General features: G+C 25.1%; 1 protein-coding gene across 2 annotated transcripts in view; it reads right to left on the bottom strand.

Moving 5' to 3' along the window:
• Positions 1 to 3,948: 3,948 nt before the first annotated feature.
• Positions 3,949 to 21,291, bottom strand: part of LOC145832421 (uncharacterized) — a 40,781-nt gene continuing 23,438 nt past the window's right edge. Inside the window, exons 6-13 of one of the 2 annotated variants that reach the window (XM_082939739.1) lie at positions 15,898 to 16,027; positions 14,320 to 14,395; positions 12,398 to 12,533; positions 11,773 to 11,872; positions 10,924 to 11,189; positions 9,070 to 9,187; positions 6,039 to 6,179; positions 3,949 to 4,842 (exon numbers count right to left, since the gene is read on the bottom strand). In XM_082939739.1, the coding sequence (XP_082795865.1) occupies positions 4,661 to 4,842; positions 6,039 to 6,179; positions 9,070 to 9,187; positions 10,924 to 11,189; positions 11,773 to 11,872; positions 12,398 to 12,533; positions 14,320 to 14,395; positions 15,898 to 16,027 (1,149 nt within the window). In that variant the 3' untranslated portion in view covers positions 3,949 to 4,660. The remainder of the gene's footprint in view (positions 4,843 to 6,038; positions 6,180 to 9,069; positions 9,188 to 10,923; positions 11,190 to 11,772; positions 11,873 to 12,397; positions 12,534 to 14,319; positions 14,396 to 15,897; positions 16,028 to 21,291) is intronic. The other variant, XM_082939746.1, reaches the window with a different exon arrangement.

Below are 21,291 nucleotides of genomic sequence, written 5' to 3'. Positions count from 1 at the left end.
TTTTTAAAACATACATAATGCAAAGACAGGTTAGCATGCAGAATAATCTGTTGTTTATTAATTTTTATCTTGTTTATCTTGTTGAATATTAAATTTTCATACATGTTTGTGATTTTGCTAAAAATAAATAGTATTAAAAAAAATAGGGGCAATTTTATCAATGGTCAAACAGTTAGGTAGTGAAAATTTATATCTAAAAGCTTTGCAGGCTGTCGTATTTAATGAATTTTTGTTTAAATTTTTTTAATGAATTCATAATAAAGTATATTTTAACAGCAAATTTGAATTGATTTCAGCGTTTACTTACATTATCACCAATAAAACATTTAATACAAAATGAATTTATGTAACTTATAAAAAAAGTTATGTTGTTGTGAAAATGTTGTATTTACTAAAAGGCAAGACGTTAATAGTTAGCATGCGTAGTTAGATCGAGTTTTTCAATATTTTGTTTATATTTATTTAGATGTATACGAATATTTAAGTCTTTCTCTTTGCTATGAATTGAAATATGTATCTATAAGCACTAAAAGTTAAAATAAAACCTAAATAAAAAGAAAATTTCAGTAATATTGTAACATTTTAAACATTTTCCAACATTAAATTTATGTATTTACTAAAAAGAGGCATGAAAACTTAAACTTAAGAAAATCTGTTAAAAAGTCAGAAAAAAAATCTTAAAAACAATGCCAAACCCATTCTGATATATAACAGCAGAAAATGTTTTTTTATAAAACGAAAGGACTTGTGAAATATATAAAAATGCCATTTTTTAGGTCAAAGACAGTAGAGTAATACTATGTCATTACAACAATTTTGTTATTACTAAAAATTTAATAGTTCACAAAAGGGTTAGCATTGTCTTGGACACCAGGGATAAAAAACTGTTAAAATTATAAGACAACTTTACAGAGTTACTTTTAAGTATAGTGTAATTTTTTTATTTATAATTAAAGTTTCGTGTAGAGATGTTTTCGCTTTGAAAGAACTTGGACTGCATCTTTAAAAATGTTAAAAAAATAAATAAATGTTTAAATGGAAATATTTTATTTTGTAGTAGTATAAACATTACCTTAAATTAAGCATTTAGAATTGTTTACCTTATTTTACTTATCCCATAGAAAATCTAGAATAACTAATCTTATTATCTTATGTTATGTATATGTTACTATTCTACCAAAAACTACATGTTCTTTAAAACATATAATCTTTAAAGTTTAGATCTAGTTGTGTCTAATTAATTATTATTTTATTTAATGTAGTTTTAGTAAAAGTTTTTATATACACAATAGAAGTAAAACATATACGTTCTTTATGACAACAAATTTTTAAAAAGATAAAGTTTCTAAACTATTTACATTATTAATACATTTATATTTATATAGGTTTAAATTATTTAATATATTTATATTTACAAAAAACAAACAACTAGTTCAAAGCTGAGTAGAAATTTTATTACAAAAAACATTGAGCCAGCCACAAAAAAAAACGTTATTTAAAAATAAAAAAATATTTAGCACAATTGAGTGAGAGAGCTTTGATAGAGATCACATTTGTTCAAAAAGGTTATAATTTGAGATCATTAAAACAAATAAAGTAGAGCAAAACGTTGACAGATAATAAAGCACAATTTCAATAAAGAGCAGTAAGTTGTAAGCCTGTGTTTTGTTTGTAACAACAAAATGCTGTTCTGTTTATTTTGACTAGAGAGCACTGGTAGTAATACCATTGCGAAACTCTAGTTTCTACACTGAATTGTTAATCTGAAATTCTTAAAAGTTTTTTATTGAGCAGAGTTATATTGGATTACTTCAAACTGATTGAATAATAACAACAAAGTGTTAACTTTTCAAAGCGATTTTGATCTGTAGAGCTCTCGTTTTGTACAGTATACCAACAATCACAATACTAAGATTTTTCAAATAAAAAGTAACAGTAACTGTATCAGAATACTTAATTTTGAACTAAAAAGAAATATTTTGCAGCGAAATTTAAAAATTTTACACAAACGAGGCTGTGTTAATTATATTTGTGGCAGAAGTTTAAGTTTAAATAGAAGGATTTTTTTTTGATTTGTTGATTTAAAGTTGTATTTACTAAAAGGCAAGACGTTAATAGCTAGCATGCGTAGTTAGATCGAGCTATTCAATATTTTGTTTATATTTATTTAGATGTATACAAATATAAGTCTTTCTCTTTGCTATGAATTGAAATATGAATCTATAAGCATTAAAAGTTAAAATAAAACCTAAATAAAAAGAAAATTTCAGTAATATTGTAACATTTTAAACATTTTCCAACATTAAATTTATGTATTTATTAAAAAGGGGCATGAAAACTTAAACTTAAGATAATCTGTTAAAAAGTCAGAAAAAAAATCTTAAAAACAATGCCAAACCCATTCTGATATATAACAGCAGAAAATGTTTTTTATAAAACGAAAGGACTTGTGAAATATATAAAAATGCCATTTTTTAGGTCAAAGACAGTAGAGTAATACTATGTCATTACAACAATTTTGTTATTACTAAAAATTTAATAGTTCACAAAAGGGTTAGCATTGTCTTGGACACCAGGGATAAAAAACTGTTAAAATTATAAGATAACTTTACAGAGTTACTTTTAAGTATAGTGTAATTTTTTTATTTATAATTAAAGTTTCGTGTAGAGATGTTTTCGCTTTGAAAGAACTTGGACTGCATCTTTGAAAATGTTAAAAAAATAAATAAATGTTTAAATGGAAATATTTTATTTTGTAGTAGTATAAACATTACCTTAAATTAAGCATTTAGAATTGTTTACCTTATTTTACTTATCCCATAGATAATCTAGAATAACTAATCTTATTATCTTATGTTATGTATATGTTACTATTCTACCAAAAACTACATGTTCTTTAAAACATATAATCTTTAAAGTTTAGATCTAGTTGTGTCTAGTTAATTATTATTTTATTTAATGTAGTTTTAGTAAAAGTTTTTATATCCACAATAGAAGTAAAACATATACGTTCTTTATGACAACAAATTTTTAAAAAGATAAAGTTTCTAAACTATTTACATTATTAATACATTTATATTTATATAGCTTTAAACTATTTAATATATTTATATTTACAAAAAACAAACAACAAGTTCAAAGCTGATTAGAAATTTTATTACAAAAAACATTGAGCCTGCCACAAAAAAAAAAACGTTATTTAAAAATAAAAAAAATATTTAGCACAATTGAGTGAGAGAGCTTTGATAGAGATCACATTTGTTCAAAAAGCTGATAATTTGAGATCACAAAAAACAAATAAAGTAGAGCAAAACGTTGACCAATAATAAAGCACAATTTCAATAAGGAGGAGTAAGTTGAAAGCCTGTGTTTTATTTGTAACAACAAAATGTTGTTCTGCTTATTTTGACTGTTTATTTTGACTAGAGGGCACTGGTAGTAATACCATTGCGAAACTCTAGTTTTTATACAAACTTAGAATCGCTGAACTGTTTATCTGAAGTTCTATAATTTTCATTTAAATTTAGAAGAGTTATATTGGCTTACTTTAAAGTGATTGAACAATAAAAACAAAATGTTAACTTTTCAAAGCGATTTTGATCTGTAGAGCTCTCGTTATGTACTGTATACCAACAATCACAATACTAAGATTTTTCAAATAAAAAGTAACAGTAACTGTATCAGAATACTTAATTTTGAACTAAAAAGAAATATTTTGCAGCGAAAATAAAAAATTAAAAATTTTACACAAACGAGGCTGTGTTAATTATATTCGTGGCAGAAGTTTTTTTTTTTGAATTTTTAAAGTTATAATATTTTTGAAAAATTTCATTAGATCTTAAACTTGGACTTGTTTATTATCAAGTCGTTGTTGAAATTTAACATAAAAGATACCGCAGAAACAAATATTATTATTTTTAATTCAAAAGCGGTTTAAACTCAGTTGGTTTTAAAGCATAAACAAAGTTTATTGATTATTTATGAACAGAAAAAAAAAAGATTTTCATTAAAATCTTGAAAAAGCTCTTATGTTTTGGTTTTCGCATTGATTTAAATTTAAATTTCAATCAATTTCTGTTGATACCGCAAAGAAAAAATAAACAAGTACTTTTATGGCAATTAAAAGAAAATTGTAAGAAAAACAAAGTAACAGCTTTTTATAAGAAACTATTTTATCAAATTGATTACATAAAAAACATTTTTTTATGAAAAAATTAAGTCACTGGTTAAAACTAGCTTAAGTTTGTTTGTAGTCATGTTTAATTTGTCTTATAACACAAAATTAAAGTTAAAGTACTTATGACAGTTTTAAACTTTTATTTTACTTAAAAAGTAGATTAAATTAAAAAACAAATTTGGAAATGAAAAGAATAACTTCAGTACACATATTTGGTGTTTTTGTTTGACATTTTTACTCAAGTAGTATTTTTTTGTAGAAGATTTTAGAAAACAACATTGAAAAAGGGTGAACGGAAAGTAACCTTATGACTTCATACCTAAGTATGAGGTCATAAAAATGTATGACGTCATACTAGTACATTGTGTTGATGAAAAGGAAATAATTACGTTAGATTTTCAACTCATGACGTCATAGTTGCTTGATAGTTCATTTATGACGTCACAAACAGATTATGCTGCCATGATCTCTTCATTGATCACGTCAGTTGTTCATGTGCTGGGCGGCGTCGCTTAGGAACGGGTTGCTGCCCTCCTGCAATATGACGTCACTGGGAGTGAGGTGTGACGTCACGTTGTTTCCGGGGAGGGAGTTCCCCAAATACTCGCCACCCGATTGGTCAAAGTCGGTCATCGGTGACGTGATGATGTCTAACATGTCGTCACCTGTGGCAAAAAAATATACACTGTTGTTATATATATATATATATATATATTTATATAAACTATTGTTATTAATATTGTATTTTAAAACATAATTTTATTTAATTATCATTAAAAAAATTTGAAAACGTGATAATGTCTAGAGTATTATCTCTTGTGAAAAAAATATTATTACATGTTTTTATTAGTTGTATTTACTTTTAATTTTCAATTTTTATTTAGTGAGTATTAAAAATAAACATACAATGTCTTAAATTTTGTCTCCTAGAAAAATTTTGTTTGGAAACTTTTGTTCTATAAAAAATTTAAAGATTGGCTTTGTAAGTTTAGTATTATTATTTAACGAGTATTAAAATGTAAATATACAATTTCTTAAAGTTTGTTTGGAAATTTTTGTTCTATAAAATCTTCGTAGATTGACATTTAAATATTTTGTTTGTACAAATGTCGAAAAAACAGATCAATAAACACACTCTCCATGTTGTGAAAAAACATAAATCTATATATAGGAGTGACTTGGAATTAATATAAAAGCTTACCATGTTGTGAAAACTAAATAACCTATGTAGATCTATATACTAGTTTAGAACTGATAAATCAATTTACCATATATGTAAGCATGAAACTCATGTACACAATCAAGTATTAAGTAAATTAACTATGTTGAGAAAACAGTACTAATAAGTTTACATAACAAATGAAGAGGAATAATATCAAATTTACCATGCTGTGAAAACTGATGCTACAAAAACAGTAGTGATAAATCTATATACTAGTTGTTACTTAGAACTAATATATAAACTCACCATGCTGTGAAAACTGATGTTACAAAAAGAGTACTGGTAGAACTTTATACTAGCTGTAACTTGGAACTAATATATAATCTTACCATGCTGTGAAAACTGACTAATCTATGTAGATCTATTTACTAGTTTAGAACTGATAAACCAATTTACCATGCTGTGTAAGCATGAAACTCATGTACACAATTAAGTATTAAGTATTAAGTAAATTAACTATGTTGAGAAAACTAATTAATTTACATAACAAAAGAAGAGTAACAATATCCAATTTACCATGCTGTGAAAAATACCATCATATTGTGATAACAAAACTAATAAATAGACTCCCTATGCTACAAAAAGAGTACTGGTAGAACTTTATACTAGTTGTTACTTAGAACTAATATATAATCTTACCATGCTGTGAAAACTGGTCGTCCATCTGACTCGGAGTGATCTGGAAGTGACTCTGCATCCTCATCTGATTCTGAAGATCCGAGTTGTAATCCGGAGGAGGAAGCTGGTCCTGGATCATGTCCATTGCCATCGAGTCGTTTGCTGAAATAAGTTGAATCATGATAACTATAGAAGTATTTTGACATTAATGTAAAGTATACGTATAAATTTCATGTTGATTCCTATCCATTGCCATCGTTTAACTTGCTGAAAAAAAAGAAATTGACGATAACATTATTTTGACATAAATTAATTTTATAAAAGTTAAAGTTAAACTTGAATCATGTCCAATGCCATCGAATAATTTACTGCTTTTTAATAAGTTAAACTTTATAATGTTTCTTGAACTATATTACATTTGAAGACAATTTAGCCAATGAATATTAAGTTGCAAAAAATAATTATTTAGCTTAATACATCATTATAAAGATTTATTTAAAGTTGATATACAAAATTACTTTGGTCATATTTTCTCTTATCACTTACTCTTAACCAAAATTTATCATGAAGTTGCTATTTTATTGCAATTGCTACCAATTAAAACTATTTAAACTTAGTTTGGAAACATTTTATTTTATTTTGTAGTAAACTTGAATTATAATACTACTATATGTGAGTAGTTATGCAACAAAATACAAAGAGAGCATATGCTAAAGTTGTATGTTAAAGTTATATGCAAACTTAATAAAACTGCTTCTCAGGCACGATAATTCGTTTATAATGTTAAGGTCGTTCTCATGGGTAGCTGGTCATACTTGTAGTTTTGAGTAAGTTTACTATAAAACTATTAAACGTCAAACATTAAGTATGAAGTAATAAAATATTTGGTGAAATTTTTTAAATCTAAAACTAGAATAAGAAGTTTAACTTGTTAAATTTGTATTTAAATTATTACCATGTGCAATTTTTGTTTCACAGATAATAAAACTAGTAAAAATATAAGCAAAATAAAAAAAAAAAGTTGGGTATGACGAATTTGATTTTTAAAATAATGTCAGAATGTACTACATCATACTTAAAATTATTTACAAGTTAGAATTTATAAAAACGTTTTAGGTTCTAATGGTATAAAAATGTTATGAGAGCAATTAAAACACAAACATTTTATTTTAAACAGTTTTAAACTTTATACAAGATCATGAGAATATTTAGTGAAATTAAGTTTAGTGGTTACTTAGAATAAAAGCATATCTTAAGTTGTTGTCAATTTAAAATTAAAAATGCAGCTGTTTAACCACAATGTGATTAATTGGCACAAAAAGCAATATGATGGTAATTTAGAATAATAAAAATAGTTTTCGGCCGGTAAATATTTTCATTATTTTATTTTTTGTGTTATTTATCGGTGTTTAGGCGTGTTTAGAATTAAAGTCTAAATTAAAGTCCATTTTATGAAACAAAAATATGTAGTATATTTGAAAAATGGAATCTAAATAAAAACTAAATAGATAATTGAAAACATTAAAATAAATTTAATCAGCAAATTTGACATTTTTTTTTAATGTGTCAATAATATATTTGTAGTCTAGGTTTTTCAAATTTTTTGTATGCAATAAGTATTTTATAAAAAAAAAGTTGTTTATTGTTTTAAATATAGAATTTTTCATAAAACCTTGATAGTAAGCCAAATAAAATATATAAATATCTAACAGACTTTGAACTTGAAGTTAATTGTGGCTTAGCAGCTTAAACTGTTATTTAACATAACAACAACATCTTTGTTTTTATGTAAACTTTTAGTTATTTTAATTTGATTTTAAACTACTTTCTTATTTTTATAAAGTTGACTTTGCTGTATATTTGCAGAAAAGAATAGAATTACCAAAAAAATTTATTTCTAAACACGCGTAAGTTTTTAAGTGAAATATTTACAAATTTTTTTTGTTGATTTACACATTTTTACAATATAATTAAAGCTTTAAATTATATAGTATGTATTTTTTATCAAGTCCAAACTTTAATTGTTTAGTCATAAGCAACATTGTAATTAAATTTAACACATTAACTGTTATCATAACGAAATTGCTATAAATAAAAATAATAGTAAAATAAAGGCGTCAAAATATTGCCTTATTTTGTTATAAACGAAAATATTTTTTGCAGAAAAATTACTGTCTAAGTAATACAAAACTTAAACCTTACTAATTTGAACTAAGTAGGAAAAGACCATACTACTTTGGCATTAATCAAAAACATCAAACTCATTAAAGCATTGACATTTATTGGATTGTCAATTTTACAATAGTTACTAGACAAGTTAAGATTTAGATAAGGTAGTGGTTACAATTTATATTGGCTAAGCCACTTTAAGACTAATATCACTGTTGGTCACCCTTTGATGTTTTACAGTATGTACTTTTAATTAAAAAGAATAGATACTTTGAAAAGTCACGAATTTCATTTATATTGTTTTAAAGGTAAATACCTGATTTTAATCTAATTCAAAACTAAAAGCAAAAAACAAATTGAAATACCTAAAAGTTTTTTAACTTGTAAGTAACAGATTATTAAATATTTGTAAATTTATTTATTTTTTAATAACTAGTACACTCATTTAAAACCAAATAAATTTTAAAAAGTGACAGCTTATAGTGATATGAGGACAATTTTTTTTTTGCTTTAACATAAGACTATGGTCAAATGCGAAACTAACTGAAGTCCATTTAAAACTGTAATTATTTATAGCAAGTTGTGATTTTTAACAATATTCAATTTACTAACTGAAGTCCAACTAAAACTGTAGTTATTTATGTGAATTTTTAACAACCAATATTTAATTAACTAACTGAAGTCCATTTAAAACTGTAATTATTTATAGCAAGTTGTGATTTTAAACAATATTCAATTTACTAACTGAAGTCCAACTAAAACTGTAGTTATTTATGTGAATTTTTAACAACCAATATTTAATTGACTAACTGAAGTCCATCTAAAACTGTAATTATTGATAGCAAGATGTGCTTATATAACAACAAATATTTAGTTTACTAACTGAAGTCCATCTGGTTATTTCCCTGTTGCATCATGAAGTTGGGGTGCATAATTGGACTCGCAATGCTTGAATTTGCTGAACCCGGAAACGCGTTCAACTGTGGCGTGCCTACTGTCATCTATAGTAAAAAAATATGTTAAATATTAAAGTATTAAATTATAAAATAACAATTTTAAGTTATTTTTTCTATCTTCATTACAAAAAAAAAACAAACAGATTCAAACTGCGCATGCTGAAAATAAGTTGGAGAGTTTACTTTTTACTTTGTTTAAAAAGTGAACAAAAAGCTACTTTACATCAACTTGAAAGTAAACTGGTTAAGAAAATGTGCCAGCCTATTTTCAATGAATTTTCTGAAATACTTTACATTACATAGTTTTGTTTGAAATAATTGAAAACATTAAACTAATTTCGACATAATAAACCGGAAAAGGTTGCCGACTTAGTAACTTCACGTTCAAGTACGTCAACTAGATTTATCAAATTTAATTTAATTTTTTGCTTGGAAGACAAAATTTTATTTATGTTTGGTGGTTTGATGTCTTTATTTGTGTTTTAAAGATTATATTTATAATTTTAGTACAAAATTACAAATTGAATATTAACTATAACAGTTTTTTTTGTTTATTAACATAAACTATATACAAACGTAGACAACATTAACATTTCAAAAATTTTAAGTTCTAGCATTTGGGATTTTATAAATTGTTTTCACAACATTAGCTTATGATTTTAATTGAAATACTTATTTATACTTATGCCAATTTTTAGTTTAAATCTTGATACTTTGAGCTTTAAGTTGCAATTTTGACTATCACAAACTTAAAACCAGTTTTTATAGATTAATATATATTATTAATGAAAGTTTTGTAACTTTAGTAATTAGCACAAATAATTAATTATAACAATAACAGTTAATTGAATTGTTAAAATAACAAATGTATATTACAAGTTTCACAAATAATTCAAGTTTTCAAAAATGTTTTTTTAACAAAAACAAAACAGTGGTTCGCAACGGTTTATTTAATAATTTTTTTTAAATTACTTTTAACAACACATTTTAAAACAATAATAATTGATTGATACATAGATTATCAGATTTTTTGATCTTTTATAAAAAGACTTCTAGTATAAAAACTAACTGAATTAAGTTATATGTTATTTAAAATTATCTTTTTATGTTATAAAATACCCTCAACTCGTTATAACTTAATATTTAATCCTGATTAAACCACATCGAACATATTGTTAAGATAATACTGTTATGAAGCTAGTATGCAGTACTTAAATGTTTTGTAATTTTCTAAATTATTCCCAACAATGATTAGTAAAACAAAAGAGTCATTGACCATCAAGTGTCAAACTTTGAACAAAAACTTGATTTGATGTTGGGACAGTTTTCTATGCAAACTATAAACCTAAGTTAATTTATGTAAAAGAATAATAGGTTGCACCACTATACACAACTTAAAAGCTTATTAAGAAATGATGTACATATAATTATTTATTGGTTCAATATGTAGCTAAAAAATGGTTAAAATAAAAAAACTTGTATAATTATTAGAATAGTTTCTACAGTTTATAACTTTTTTGTTTGCTAATGTTTAGTATATTTATTTACATGTTATAGCAGGTATATTCGATGGTATTTGAAACAAAAAGAAATTCAAAAAAACCAGTTGCTTTATATTAGTACTATCTACTGTACACATAGAAAACCGATATATACTTAAAAAACAAAAACAATATTGCACATTGCATTACAATTTATTCAAAATACGACACACATAACAAAAATTTATTTAAAACAGGAAAAATATTGGGAACAAACTAATAATTGTAAGGATAACTCACCGCGGGCTGGAAGGAGAAACTCCCTCCGGGGTAGCCGGTGGTGGGCACCTCCTGCTTGACGTGCTGCGGGACCCAGCTTTGAACCTGCTGCTGGTTGCCTGGCAACCCCTGCGGTTGGAAGGGGTTGGAGGGGGGCGGGTAGGAGGAGGAGGGCTCCCCCTTCATCTTCTTGCTCTCCTCCTGAATCTTGGTGGCCTGCTGCTGCGTCACGTGCAGCGCCCTCTGGCACGTCCTGATGCACGGCTCGATGCGTCGCATGTCGTGCTCTGTTGTGACGTCATAATTAAACTAATATACAAGAAATTAAGTGTTATTTATTGATATTAATTTATACAAACATATATCTGGAAAGTTCAGATGCAAGGCTCGATTCGTAGCATGTTGTGCACTGTGACGTAATAGTTAAAACTTTTTGTGACATCATAATACTAAAATAAAAAAACTTTAAAGTCTAAAAAGATTCTGCTCCATGTTAAATATATACTGTTTTATTAATAGGAACATTTAGATTGAATGTTTTTTGACGTAATAACTAGAAAAAAATTATAAAAAAACATAAGTCATATAAATAGTTTAAATGTGTTATGACGTCATAATAGATTTCGAGGAAACATTTCTGTAAAAATACCTGACTCTAGGCTGTTTTCTTAAAATGTTTTAAGAATAAAAAAATATCAAATACGGATTGTTTGATAAAGTTGTCTTAAACTCATCAATGATTCAAAATTTTGGTAAGATGGAGTCTTTACATAAAAACCTTAGACAATGTAGCAAAATATAATTATCAAACTGCATTGAATAACTATTCAAAATAAATTAGATGTTTGAAAACAATCAAGAAACACTAACTCATTTGTTTAATATCGTTATTGAGCCGATGGATTTCTTCATCTTCAAATGAGTTGCGTAGAGATCCGACTCCCATCTGTTGGAGGTGCATCTCCATTTCCTACAAAATTCATTAAATTTTTTAATGTTTTTTTTCTGCATTTCCTTAACAGTTACACATTTTCAAAAACTTTCACGTGGATATTTGTGAAGCTAGATTATTTATTTTTTAATAATACCTAAGAGCCATTACTAAGTCGGCTAAGCAAAATTAAAGATACTTTTGTAAATAAAAAAGAAATAATAAATTGTTTTCTGTTTATGTAAACAGTGTTTGTGTAAAAATTATTGTACTAGTATTATTCAGACACAAATAAAAAGAATTAATACGAATTAAATTTAATATTACCAACAACAAAAAAAAGTTTACCTTCATTTTCTTCATGTTCACCATACGACATACATAACCAAATTTAATCAAAACATGAACTAAAGATACTTTTGCAAATAAAAAACAAGTAATAAATTGTTTTCTGTTTATCTTATAGTGTTTGTGTTAAATTATTTTACCGGTTTTCATGAGATAAAAATAAAAAAGGACTGATACGCACTAATTTTAATATTACCAACAACAAAAAAAGTTTACCTTCATTTTCTTCATGTTCATCTCGATGATTTTCTCCTGACTCTGTATGACCTGCTCGCTCATGCTCTTGTACTGCGAAGACCTCAGCACGTAGTCGACCGTCGCCTTCAAAATGGTTCCCTTGTTCCACCTGTCGCTGAAGTAAAGTTAATCTACAGTTTCACGTTGGGGGGTTTTATAAACTGTCGCTGGTGTAAAGTTAATCTACAGTTTCACGTTTGGGGATTATATAAACTGTCGCTGAAGTAAAGTTAATCTACAGTTTCACGTTGGGGGGTTTTAAAAACTGTCGCTGAGGAAAAGTTTATATACAGTTTCACATTAGGGAATTTTATTACACGTGGCTTTCAGCTGATCAAAATATGACAATTACGCTTTATACAAGTTAATCTAAAGTTTTTTGCTAGGTGATGATATGGAAATTATCACTACAAGTTGAAAAAAAGTTGCTTGTTCGGAATTACTATTTAAATGTTCACTGTGCAGAAGTTAATCTAGATTAGTAAGGATTTTCATTGTGATTTGTTGACTATTTATTTACAACCACATACATACGGTGCTAAAAAAATTTTAAGTCTATTACTGCGAGCTAGGTTTCGTGTTTAAAGTTGTCAATTAGCTTCTTTAAAACTGTTACAAAGCTTAAGTTACTTTTTATGATTTGTTTATTGAACAACAATATACGGTCAAAATATTTGTCCCTTGGACCTTTCGGTTATCGAGTCGTACACAACTTAAGTACAGCTTAACATCATGTCAAAAAAAATGTTTTATTTAAGTTTTACTTTTTTATAATTCTTAATGTATTAGTATTCTATTATAAATATTAGAAACAATGTAGCAATATTTTGTTTCTAGTTGTAGCTAGAACATACCAGTTAAGTACTTTAAAATTACAGTTTTTTCACTTTTTTGAAGAACCTTTGTTTGTTTTGCATTTGTTTAGTATCAAAATATACTGAGACAATTTTATTAGAAACTTGTAACAATTTCAATCTGCAAAAATGAGTAGTAAATTAAAGGGTAGTAAGAAAAATTTTGAACTAAAAAAATTTCTTTTGTTTTAGTTTTATTTTTACTTTGTTTAATTCTTGTGTACACGAGGATAAAAAATGAAATTTAAGACTAATCTAGTTGTATATTGAAAACCATAGTATTTAAAACAAAACATTAAGATTTACATACAACACTTTAGACTAATCTCCTTGTTGATTGATGGGTATCACGCCACTTTTACAAAACTCTACTCTCTACAAATTTAAACAAAATGTTTTATACTGAAAGTTAAATTTTTAAGGTTTTTTTATGTTTTTAGGTATAAACAATTATAACATCTGATTTGTACAGTATGTACAGTTTTTTTTTATTTGCTAAACCGGTATACACAATACGCATAAAAACGTTATAAAATTGTTTACATTTATCGTAATTAAATGAACACCAAGCTATGTTAGCTTTTGTAAACAAAATCATATACAGTTATTTAATGTTAGTTACAATAAGAAGCCCAAAAAAGTATAAGTTGTTTCTATTTACTTATAAATAAGTGGAATAACTTCCTCACTGTAAAATTTAACCAGAAAAATTAAATAGATATCTTATAAAAGAAATAGTTCAAAGAAATTCAAACAAATTAACACTTTTATTACTACTCATACAAGCTATTAACCCTAGGTTACTATTTGGTAATAAAACTTCTTCAATAATTTTACATACTAGTAATACTCATTAATTTTTATCAAAATATCAAGAATATTTATTTATTAATACTTTTACTTGTTTATAAAATTAAAAATCAAACATACTTTTAATGATACTGAATAATATTTTTTTAAACAAGCAACCCATCACGCTTTTATTGATACTGACTGACTGATAATTACTAGTTTATTTATATTTATGTATATAAAAATTAAACACACCTATCAACGTTCTTTGGAACGAGTTGACCAAGTTCTCTGATTCTGTCGTTGATGTGGTACCGACGTTTGCGTTCGACTGTAATATTAAAATTACATTGAAAAATATAAACTTATTTAAACTTGTTTTTTAATTCCAATATAATATAATTGTTAACTACTATGAGTTTTTTATACTAGATAAGCCTTGTCATAGAAATATTTACATTAATTCTACTTCTTTCGTATGACTGTTTTAAATTAAGTTACAAACTTTATAAGTATTCAAAAAATTTATGACAAAGAGAAACTTATTTAAACTAAAAACTTTATTTTATAGCACTATGATAATTCGAGTAACAACAATATTTTTTTTTCTTGTAACAATTTTTTTTTTAAATTAAACAGAGGTTTTAGATAACAAAAATTTCCACACCTTCCAAGATAAGAAACTTTTCTTATCATTGTTATGTAACATTATATTTACTGTTTAAAGTTATTACTTCCTTTTAACATTGTATTTACTCAACAGTATAAAACTACTCATCCATAAACTTAAATTGTACTAGTTGTTGTTGAATTTGTTCATATTTCAAATATTTCAGTACAATGAGACTAGTTGACTTTTAGCATAAAAATAATCGCTTTTAAGTGTACTTCAGTGAGACTTGTTATGATTGTACCAAAATATAGGGTAGTTATAAGCAACAAAAATTGGCTAAATAAATGTTGTAAAGTATAACAATTTTATTTTATTTACAAAAAAAGATAACTTTTTAATACCCAAAACATGTTTGGCTTTTGTAAAACAGTTAAAATAAACAATATAAGGTTTAACTTCTTTGTTGTTTATTGTTAGTTTATAGATTGTAATTGCAACTATAATTTCTAATACGGTTTTCTTTAAGTATATTTCTTGAAACATATAAAAGACTAGTTTAATTATACGTAAGTATAAAATATCATTTTATTTGGTATATAGAACGAACTTTTTATTATAAAAAGTCTTTAGAACTTCTAAACTAATTTTCTTTATCATTAGTCATTATAAAAATTAAAAAAGAAGCTTAAAATAATCTTAAAACGCTTAAAATTGTAAACAATATGGTTAGCTGTAAAAATATTTGTAAAAATGCAAAAATAAATTTTGTATATACTTTTAACTAAAAGTAAATCAGTAGCAAAACACAATGTAGTTAAGAATTTAAAAGATAAATATTAAACTTAAAAAGTTTTTTTTAAGAAACACAAATAACCAACTGGTATTGTAATTATTTTTTTTCTCTCCTTGTATATAATTTACACTCAAAATAAATAATAAATATTATTTATAGAAAAATAACTGATACTGTGATTATCCTTCTTTTATCTTCTATTTATATAACTAAACAGTATTATTATGTATTAATTAAAAAAATACCAACTGATATTGTGATTATTCTTCCTTATCCTCTTCTTTTATATAACTAACACTCAAAATAAATAACAAAAAATATTATATAAATACTAACTAATTTTGTGATTATCTATTTCTATTCCTTTCTCATGTATAGTTCACATTAAACATATTAAATAAATAAATATTATGTATAAATAACCAACTAATATTGTGATTGTCCTTCTTGATCCTCTCCTTGTCCTCCATGTGCCTCCGATCCTCCTCATTCATCTCATTTTTCACCACTGCGGAGTTGAGGTGGTGCAGAGATCCCGCGATGTTTCGCTTCGGAGTCTGTGTGCGTTTCAACTTCTTATATACAAAAATACAGGGTTAGTTTAAATTAATTTTTTCTTTAAAGTTTAAATGTTTAATATACAAAATTAATTTAACTAATGTTAGTTTGAGGTGTTAAAATTAATTTTAATTCTAAATTTCTTATAAACAAAAATTTATGGTTAGTTTCAGTGTATTTATTAGTAAAAAAATATATATATATATGTAGAAATACAAACACTTATATACATATATAAATTTAAAGATCTTGCAATTCTACGTTTTGGGGTCTGTTTGCGTTTCAACTTCTTATATACAAAAATACAGGGTTAGTTTGTTTGTTTAATTTGTTTTTAATTTTATACTTCTTATATACAAAAATTAATTGTTAATTTGGTTTGTTTATTAGTAAAACATATAAAGAAAACTAAAATACAGACATAGAAATTAAACATTTATACATATATGAATTTAAAAGATCCTACATTACTACGTTTCAAATTCTGTTTTTGTTTGAACTTCTTATATACAAAAAATCGTTGTTAGTTTGGTTTGTTTAAATTATTTTTAATTTTAAACTTCTTATATAAAAAAATTCGTTGTTAGTTTTATGATTTAGTAGTTAAACATATATAGAAAGTTAATATATATATATATATATATATATAGAAATAAAATAAATAAATATACATATAAATTTAAAAGATCCTGCAATAATACGTTTCAAATTCTGTTTGCGTTTGAACTTCTTATATACAAAAAAATGTTGTTAGTTTGGTTTGTTTATTAGTAAAACATATAAAGAAAACTAAAATACAGACATAGAAATTAAACATTTATACATATATGAATTTAAAAGATCCTACATTACTACGTTTCAAATTCTGTTTTTGTTTGAACTTCTTATATACAAAAATTATGTTAGTTTGGTGTATTTATTAGTTTATCAATATTGGTAAAAGTATGCGTTTGATATATATAAATTCGGGTTCGTTTCTTGCATTGTTATAAGTATAAATATTGTTAACATATTTAAAAAACTTAAAAATAATTAAAATATAATAAAGCATTAATATAAATATAAATTTTGTATGTTTGTTAGTTAGTAACAATAGCTTTATTTAACTAAGTAGCTTAATGTTTATATAAGATATTATCAGTTAATAGTAATATCTTATTCAAAATAAAAGAAAGTTTAAACTAATAAACAAAACTTAAACTCTAGTTGTTAAATTGTTACATTGTCAATTTTTAAAGGATTTATACAAAGTTATGTAAGTTAAGTCACAATATAAATATAATTATCAAACGTATAGATTAAGAAAATCTCTAGTGAATGTACGATTGTAAAAAATTTCAGTATAAGTTTAAAGTACATCTACTTATTTTACATAATTAATTAATGTAAATTCATGACATATTACACAAGGAAATTAGATAGATACTTACCTAATTGATAGAACAAAATGATACATATTAAAGTTTATGTCTACAAATACATAAATATAGTTTAAAATATGATAAAATAGATACTTTCGTACTGTCAAGAACAATATTTGTACTGTTTCGTACTGTAAATGACTGTTAAGAACAATATTTGCACAACACTACTGCTAAGTGTAAGATTTTTTGACAAGTAAAAAGACAATATTGTAAGTTTTCATCCTACAATATGTAATGTAAACAACAGTTTTCAAAAGTAAAATCTAGACTTAGCTCAAATGAATTTATATTAAATTTATTTCTAATTGTATTAGTTGTTTTGCGTTTTTTATCAGTGGTAAATAAAAAATACTATAAGAAGATTTTTACAAACCATTTTTTTACATTAGAGTAAAATTTATAATGACAAAAGTATGCAAAAACATTTTGCTCATAATGCCAAATAACTGTTTTACCTTAAATTGTTATATCTTTTTATTTAAGGCTTGAGTGTTTATTTGCTTTTTAAACGGTAATTTTCAAATAAAAAGCTTATTCTTTGTAAAACAAACAAGATTTACTGAGGTATTTCCTGCATGTTAAAAATCATTTTAATTTTAATAATAGGTTAAATTACTATAAGAGTCTATTTTATATTGCTAACAAAACGTATTCGGAAATACAATTCAACCAAGATAAAGCATTTTAAAATAAATAGTTAACTACCTTAAGCTTAAATTTTTACCAATAAATACATAAAATAAAACAAATATAAATTATTTAATCCGTTAACAGGAAACGTAGTATATTAAAGCAAATAATAAAATATTGTTTTTCTAAACGCAAGTTTTTGTGTATACCCATATAATGCACCATTCATAATATTATATTAATAAACAATAAGTTCAATAACACATAAAAAAAAATTACTAAAACTTAAGTAAAAGTAACTATAATTATAGTTTTATAAATTTACTTTACAATCATAATAAACCCAATGAATTATTTTCTACACATAAAATGCGTTGTAAACTTAACTTTAAAATGCTCAATAGTAATGATTCATTAAGTGTTTACGTTTATTGTATATGTTATGCTAGTTATAAACGTTAATGACATAAAAAGGCAAATCAAATATTTTTTTTACACATATAGGTATAAAACTAAAAAAAAATTAATCAGGCAGTTTTGTTCGTTCCCTTTCTAAATCATCGCGGTTCATTTAACTTTACAACCGGCCTTAAAAGTAAAACTAATATATCAAACACAATCAAGCAAAATATAAATTTTTAATCATTCAAGTATTTTTTGTGTTCGTTCCTTAAAAAATTTGACTTTCATTAGGGTAGATAAGAATTAAAAGCTGAATGAAGTTAAATTCAAGACATTCTTAAACTGTTATCTGTGTCAAATGGATGGACAGACTAGACCAGTAAAACGTTTTTAAATACATTTTTTGATCGTTTGTGGGTGAAACAACAATAAACTAAAACAGATTGAAATTAAACTTTAAGTTTGTTTCAAAAAAGTTTATTTTTGACTATCCATTAAATTAGAAATTTATCTTAGCATTAACTTAAACTACTAATGATTTTTATCTCTTTGAAAATTTTTCTAAAAAGATAATTTATCGGTGTGCTAATTTTAAGCTACGGTAGCAATTACTTACAAGAACTAACAAAATAAAAATCGATTTATCGCTATCAAGCAAATAAAATTTTAAAACGCAATAAATTATTTTCTATTTTAAATTAATGAATACGCAAAAATTTTCATCTCGTTCTTTTAATGCCACTTAAAAATAACAAACCAAAGCGTCATTGATTTAAAACAAGAAACAAAAATTTACTTGAACGAAAATAAATATTTTATTTTGATTAAGATAAAACGGCGGAACAAAAACATGGTTACGCAAGTTGTAGAATGTATTGAAAATATTTCTAGCTGCTGAAAAATATCTTGTATGCACTTTTTCATTGATTATTTTTTCCCATAGGTGAATTCAGCGTTAACAAGAAGCTAATCTTTGTCTTTGATTAAATTAAATGTGCTATTTCTCATTAGTTTTGTTTATTTGCTGTTATGTTTGTTTTGTATTGGACTAAATGTAAATTGAAAAACATATGCTTGACAAAAGTTTTATACGTCATCAAGTCACAACATTTCACACCACCAAAAACTACAGCCAATAGACAGCAAGTATTCTCGAGTTTAAGCATGTTTCAAAGTATGTAAAGGTGTAAAAAAGTTAAAACCAAATGTAAGTTAATTAAACAAGATATTTTGCGTCAACTATACCACAGTTTAATGTGAAACAAAAATATTTTGAAAAGTCAATATTCTTTATATTGTGTACAACAATTGCTAAAGAGAAGAAATTTTAAGTTTTTCAGATAATCTTATAAAAGTTAATCACTAGTAAGTAAGTGTCACTACACGTAGAAATTATACTATCCAACAACACACTTATTAATTAAAAAAATACCATGTACTTATGTAAAAATAAGAAGATTGATGTAAATTTAACAGTTTGAGACATGAACTTTCTGAAATTTGTACTTACAACATCGTTTACATACTATATACATATTAAGAGGGCTTAACATAAAAATAAAAACTTTTTCACTTTTGCTAACATTGCATCAGTATTTTCCTAGTAAACAAAAGCTTAATTATTTGTAAACAAAAACAAGATTTGAGCTTGATTACAAGAATAATAAAGTGATGATGTCATTTGTGTTCGATTGATAATAAAAAAAGTTCAAGGCCTTTGTAAATAAGCAAACAAAAAACACAAATTTAGCTTGCATAGTATAAAATGTTTCTTTAGTGATATAATTTAACAGAACTTCAAGTAATTAACTTGGATTAAACTATTTTTTTAAATTATTTCTAGCAACAGGAATTAAAAACGAGAATTATGAACAATAAAATTAAGCAATTAAATTTTTCTAGCCATTACTTATTTGAAAGTATTTTGACAAATGACTTTTTTAAGTTTCAAAGCTATTTCATGAGTATTTTAAAAGCACACAAACAAAGACTGAGACGTATTCAACTTCAATCTAGATTCAAAACTAAAAAAGTGTTAGCTTTTTCACCCATTAGTATCGGAGGGAATATAATAATAAAAAAAAAAATAAAGAGCAAAAGTTTGAGCTGTTACATGTTATGAGATTGTCAATATATTTTACTGACTTTGCTCATAATACAAAACTTGTTAAATCTTTAAAAACCAATACTGTAAAGGACCTACAAAACATAACTCAAATTGTCGAGCTAGTGAAAAGAACATTAATGCATAAATATTCTGTAAATATCAAAATAACGCAATGTTTTTTTCTTTTAATGACACTAATCGACCATTTTGATTATAAAAAAGTTAGATTTGATAACTTAAATGTTTGAATTCATTCTGAGTTTGTAAACTGCCTTAGTTTAACTTTTAGGCGCAAAAAATGTAAATTTGGTTTTCAATGACACTTTTAAGCTGAGTAATACAAAATGTATAATTTAATAATTAAAATTTTGACATTTAAATTAAATTAATAAATACAACCACACAATAACACTTTTAATGAGCACCTAAACATTGCAACAAAACCAAAATTCAATGGCAATCATTTCAACCACTAACATCGTACGATTAAGTTTTGTTTTTGTGGTGTGGAGAAAAATCCCCTCATATGCGAGCTCAATTGAAGCGTGAAGACAACAAATGAGCCAATAAGAAGCAATCTGCTTTTGCGTTTTCACTTTGAGATGAATTGAGGGGAATATAAGCCGCAAGAACAAGTTTTACAGTCAATTAGAAACTTGCCATTTCACAGTAAAATTGGATTTAAAAACTACGTACAGTT

Source organism: Thalia democratica, chromosome 1 (genome assembly GCF_965202585.1).
Source record: "Thalia democratica chromosome 1, ktThaDemo2.hap1.1, whole genome shotgun sequence".
Lineage (NCBI taxonomy): Eukaryota > Metazoa > Chordata > Thaliacea > Salpida > Salpidae > Thalia > Thalia democratica.
The sequence above is the reverse complement of the archived record's forward strand: the minus strand, read 5'-3'. Positions and strand labels throughout refer to the sequence as shown.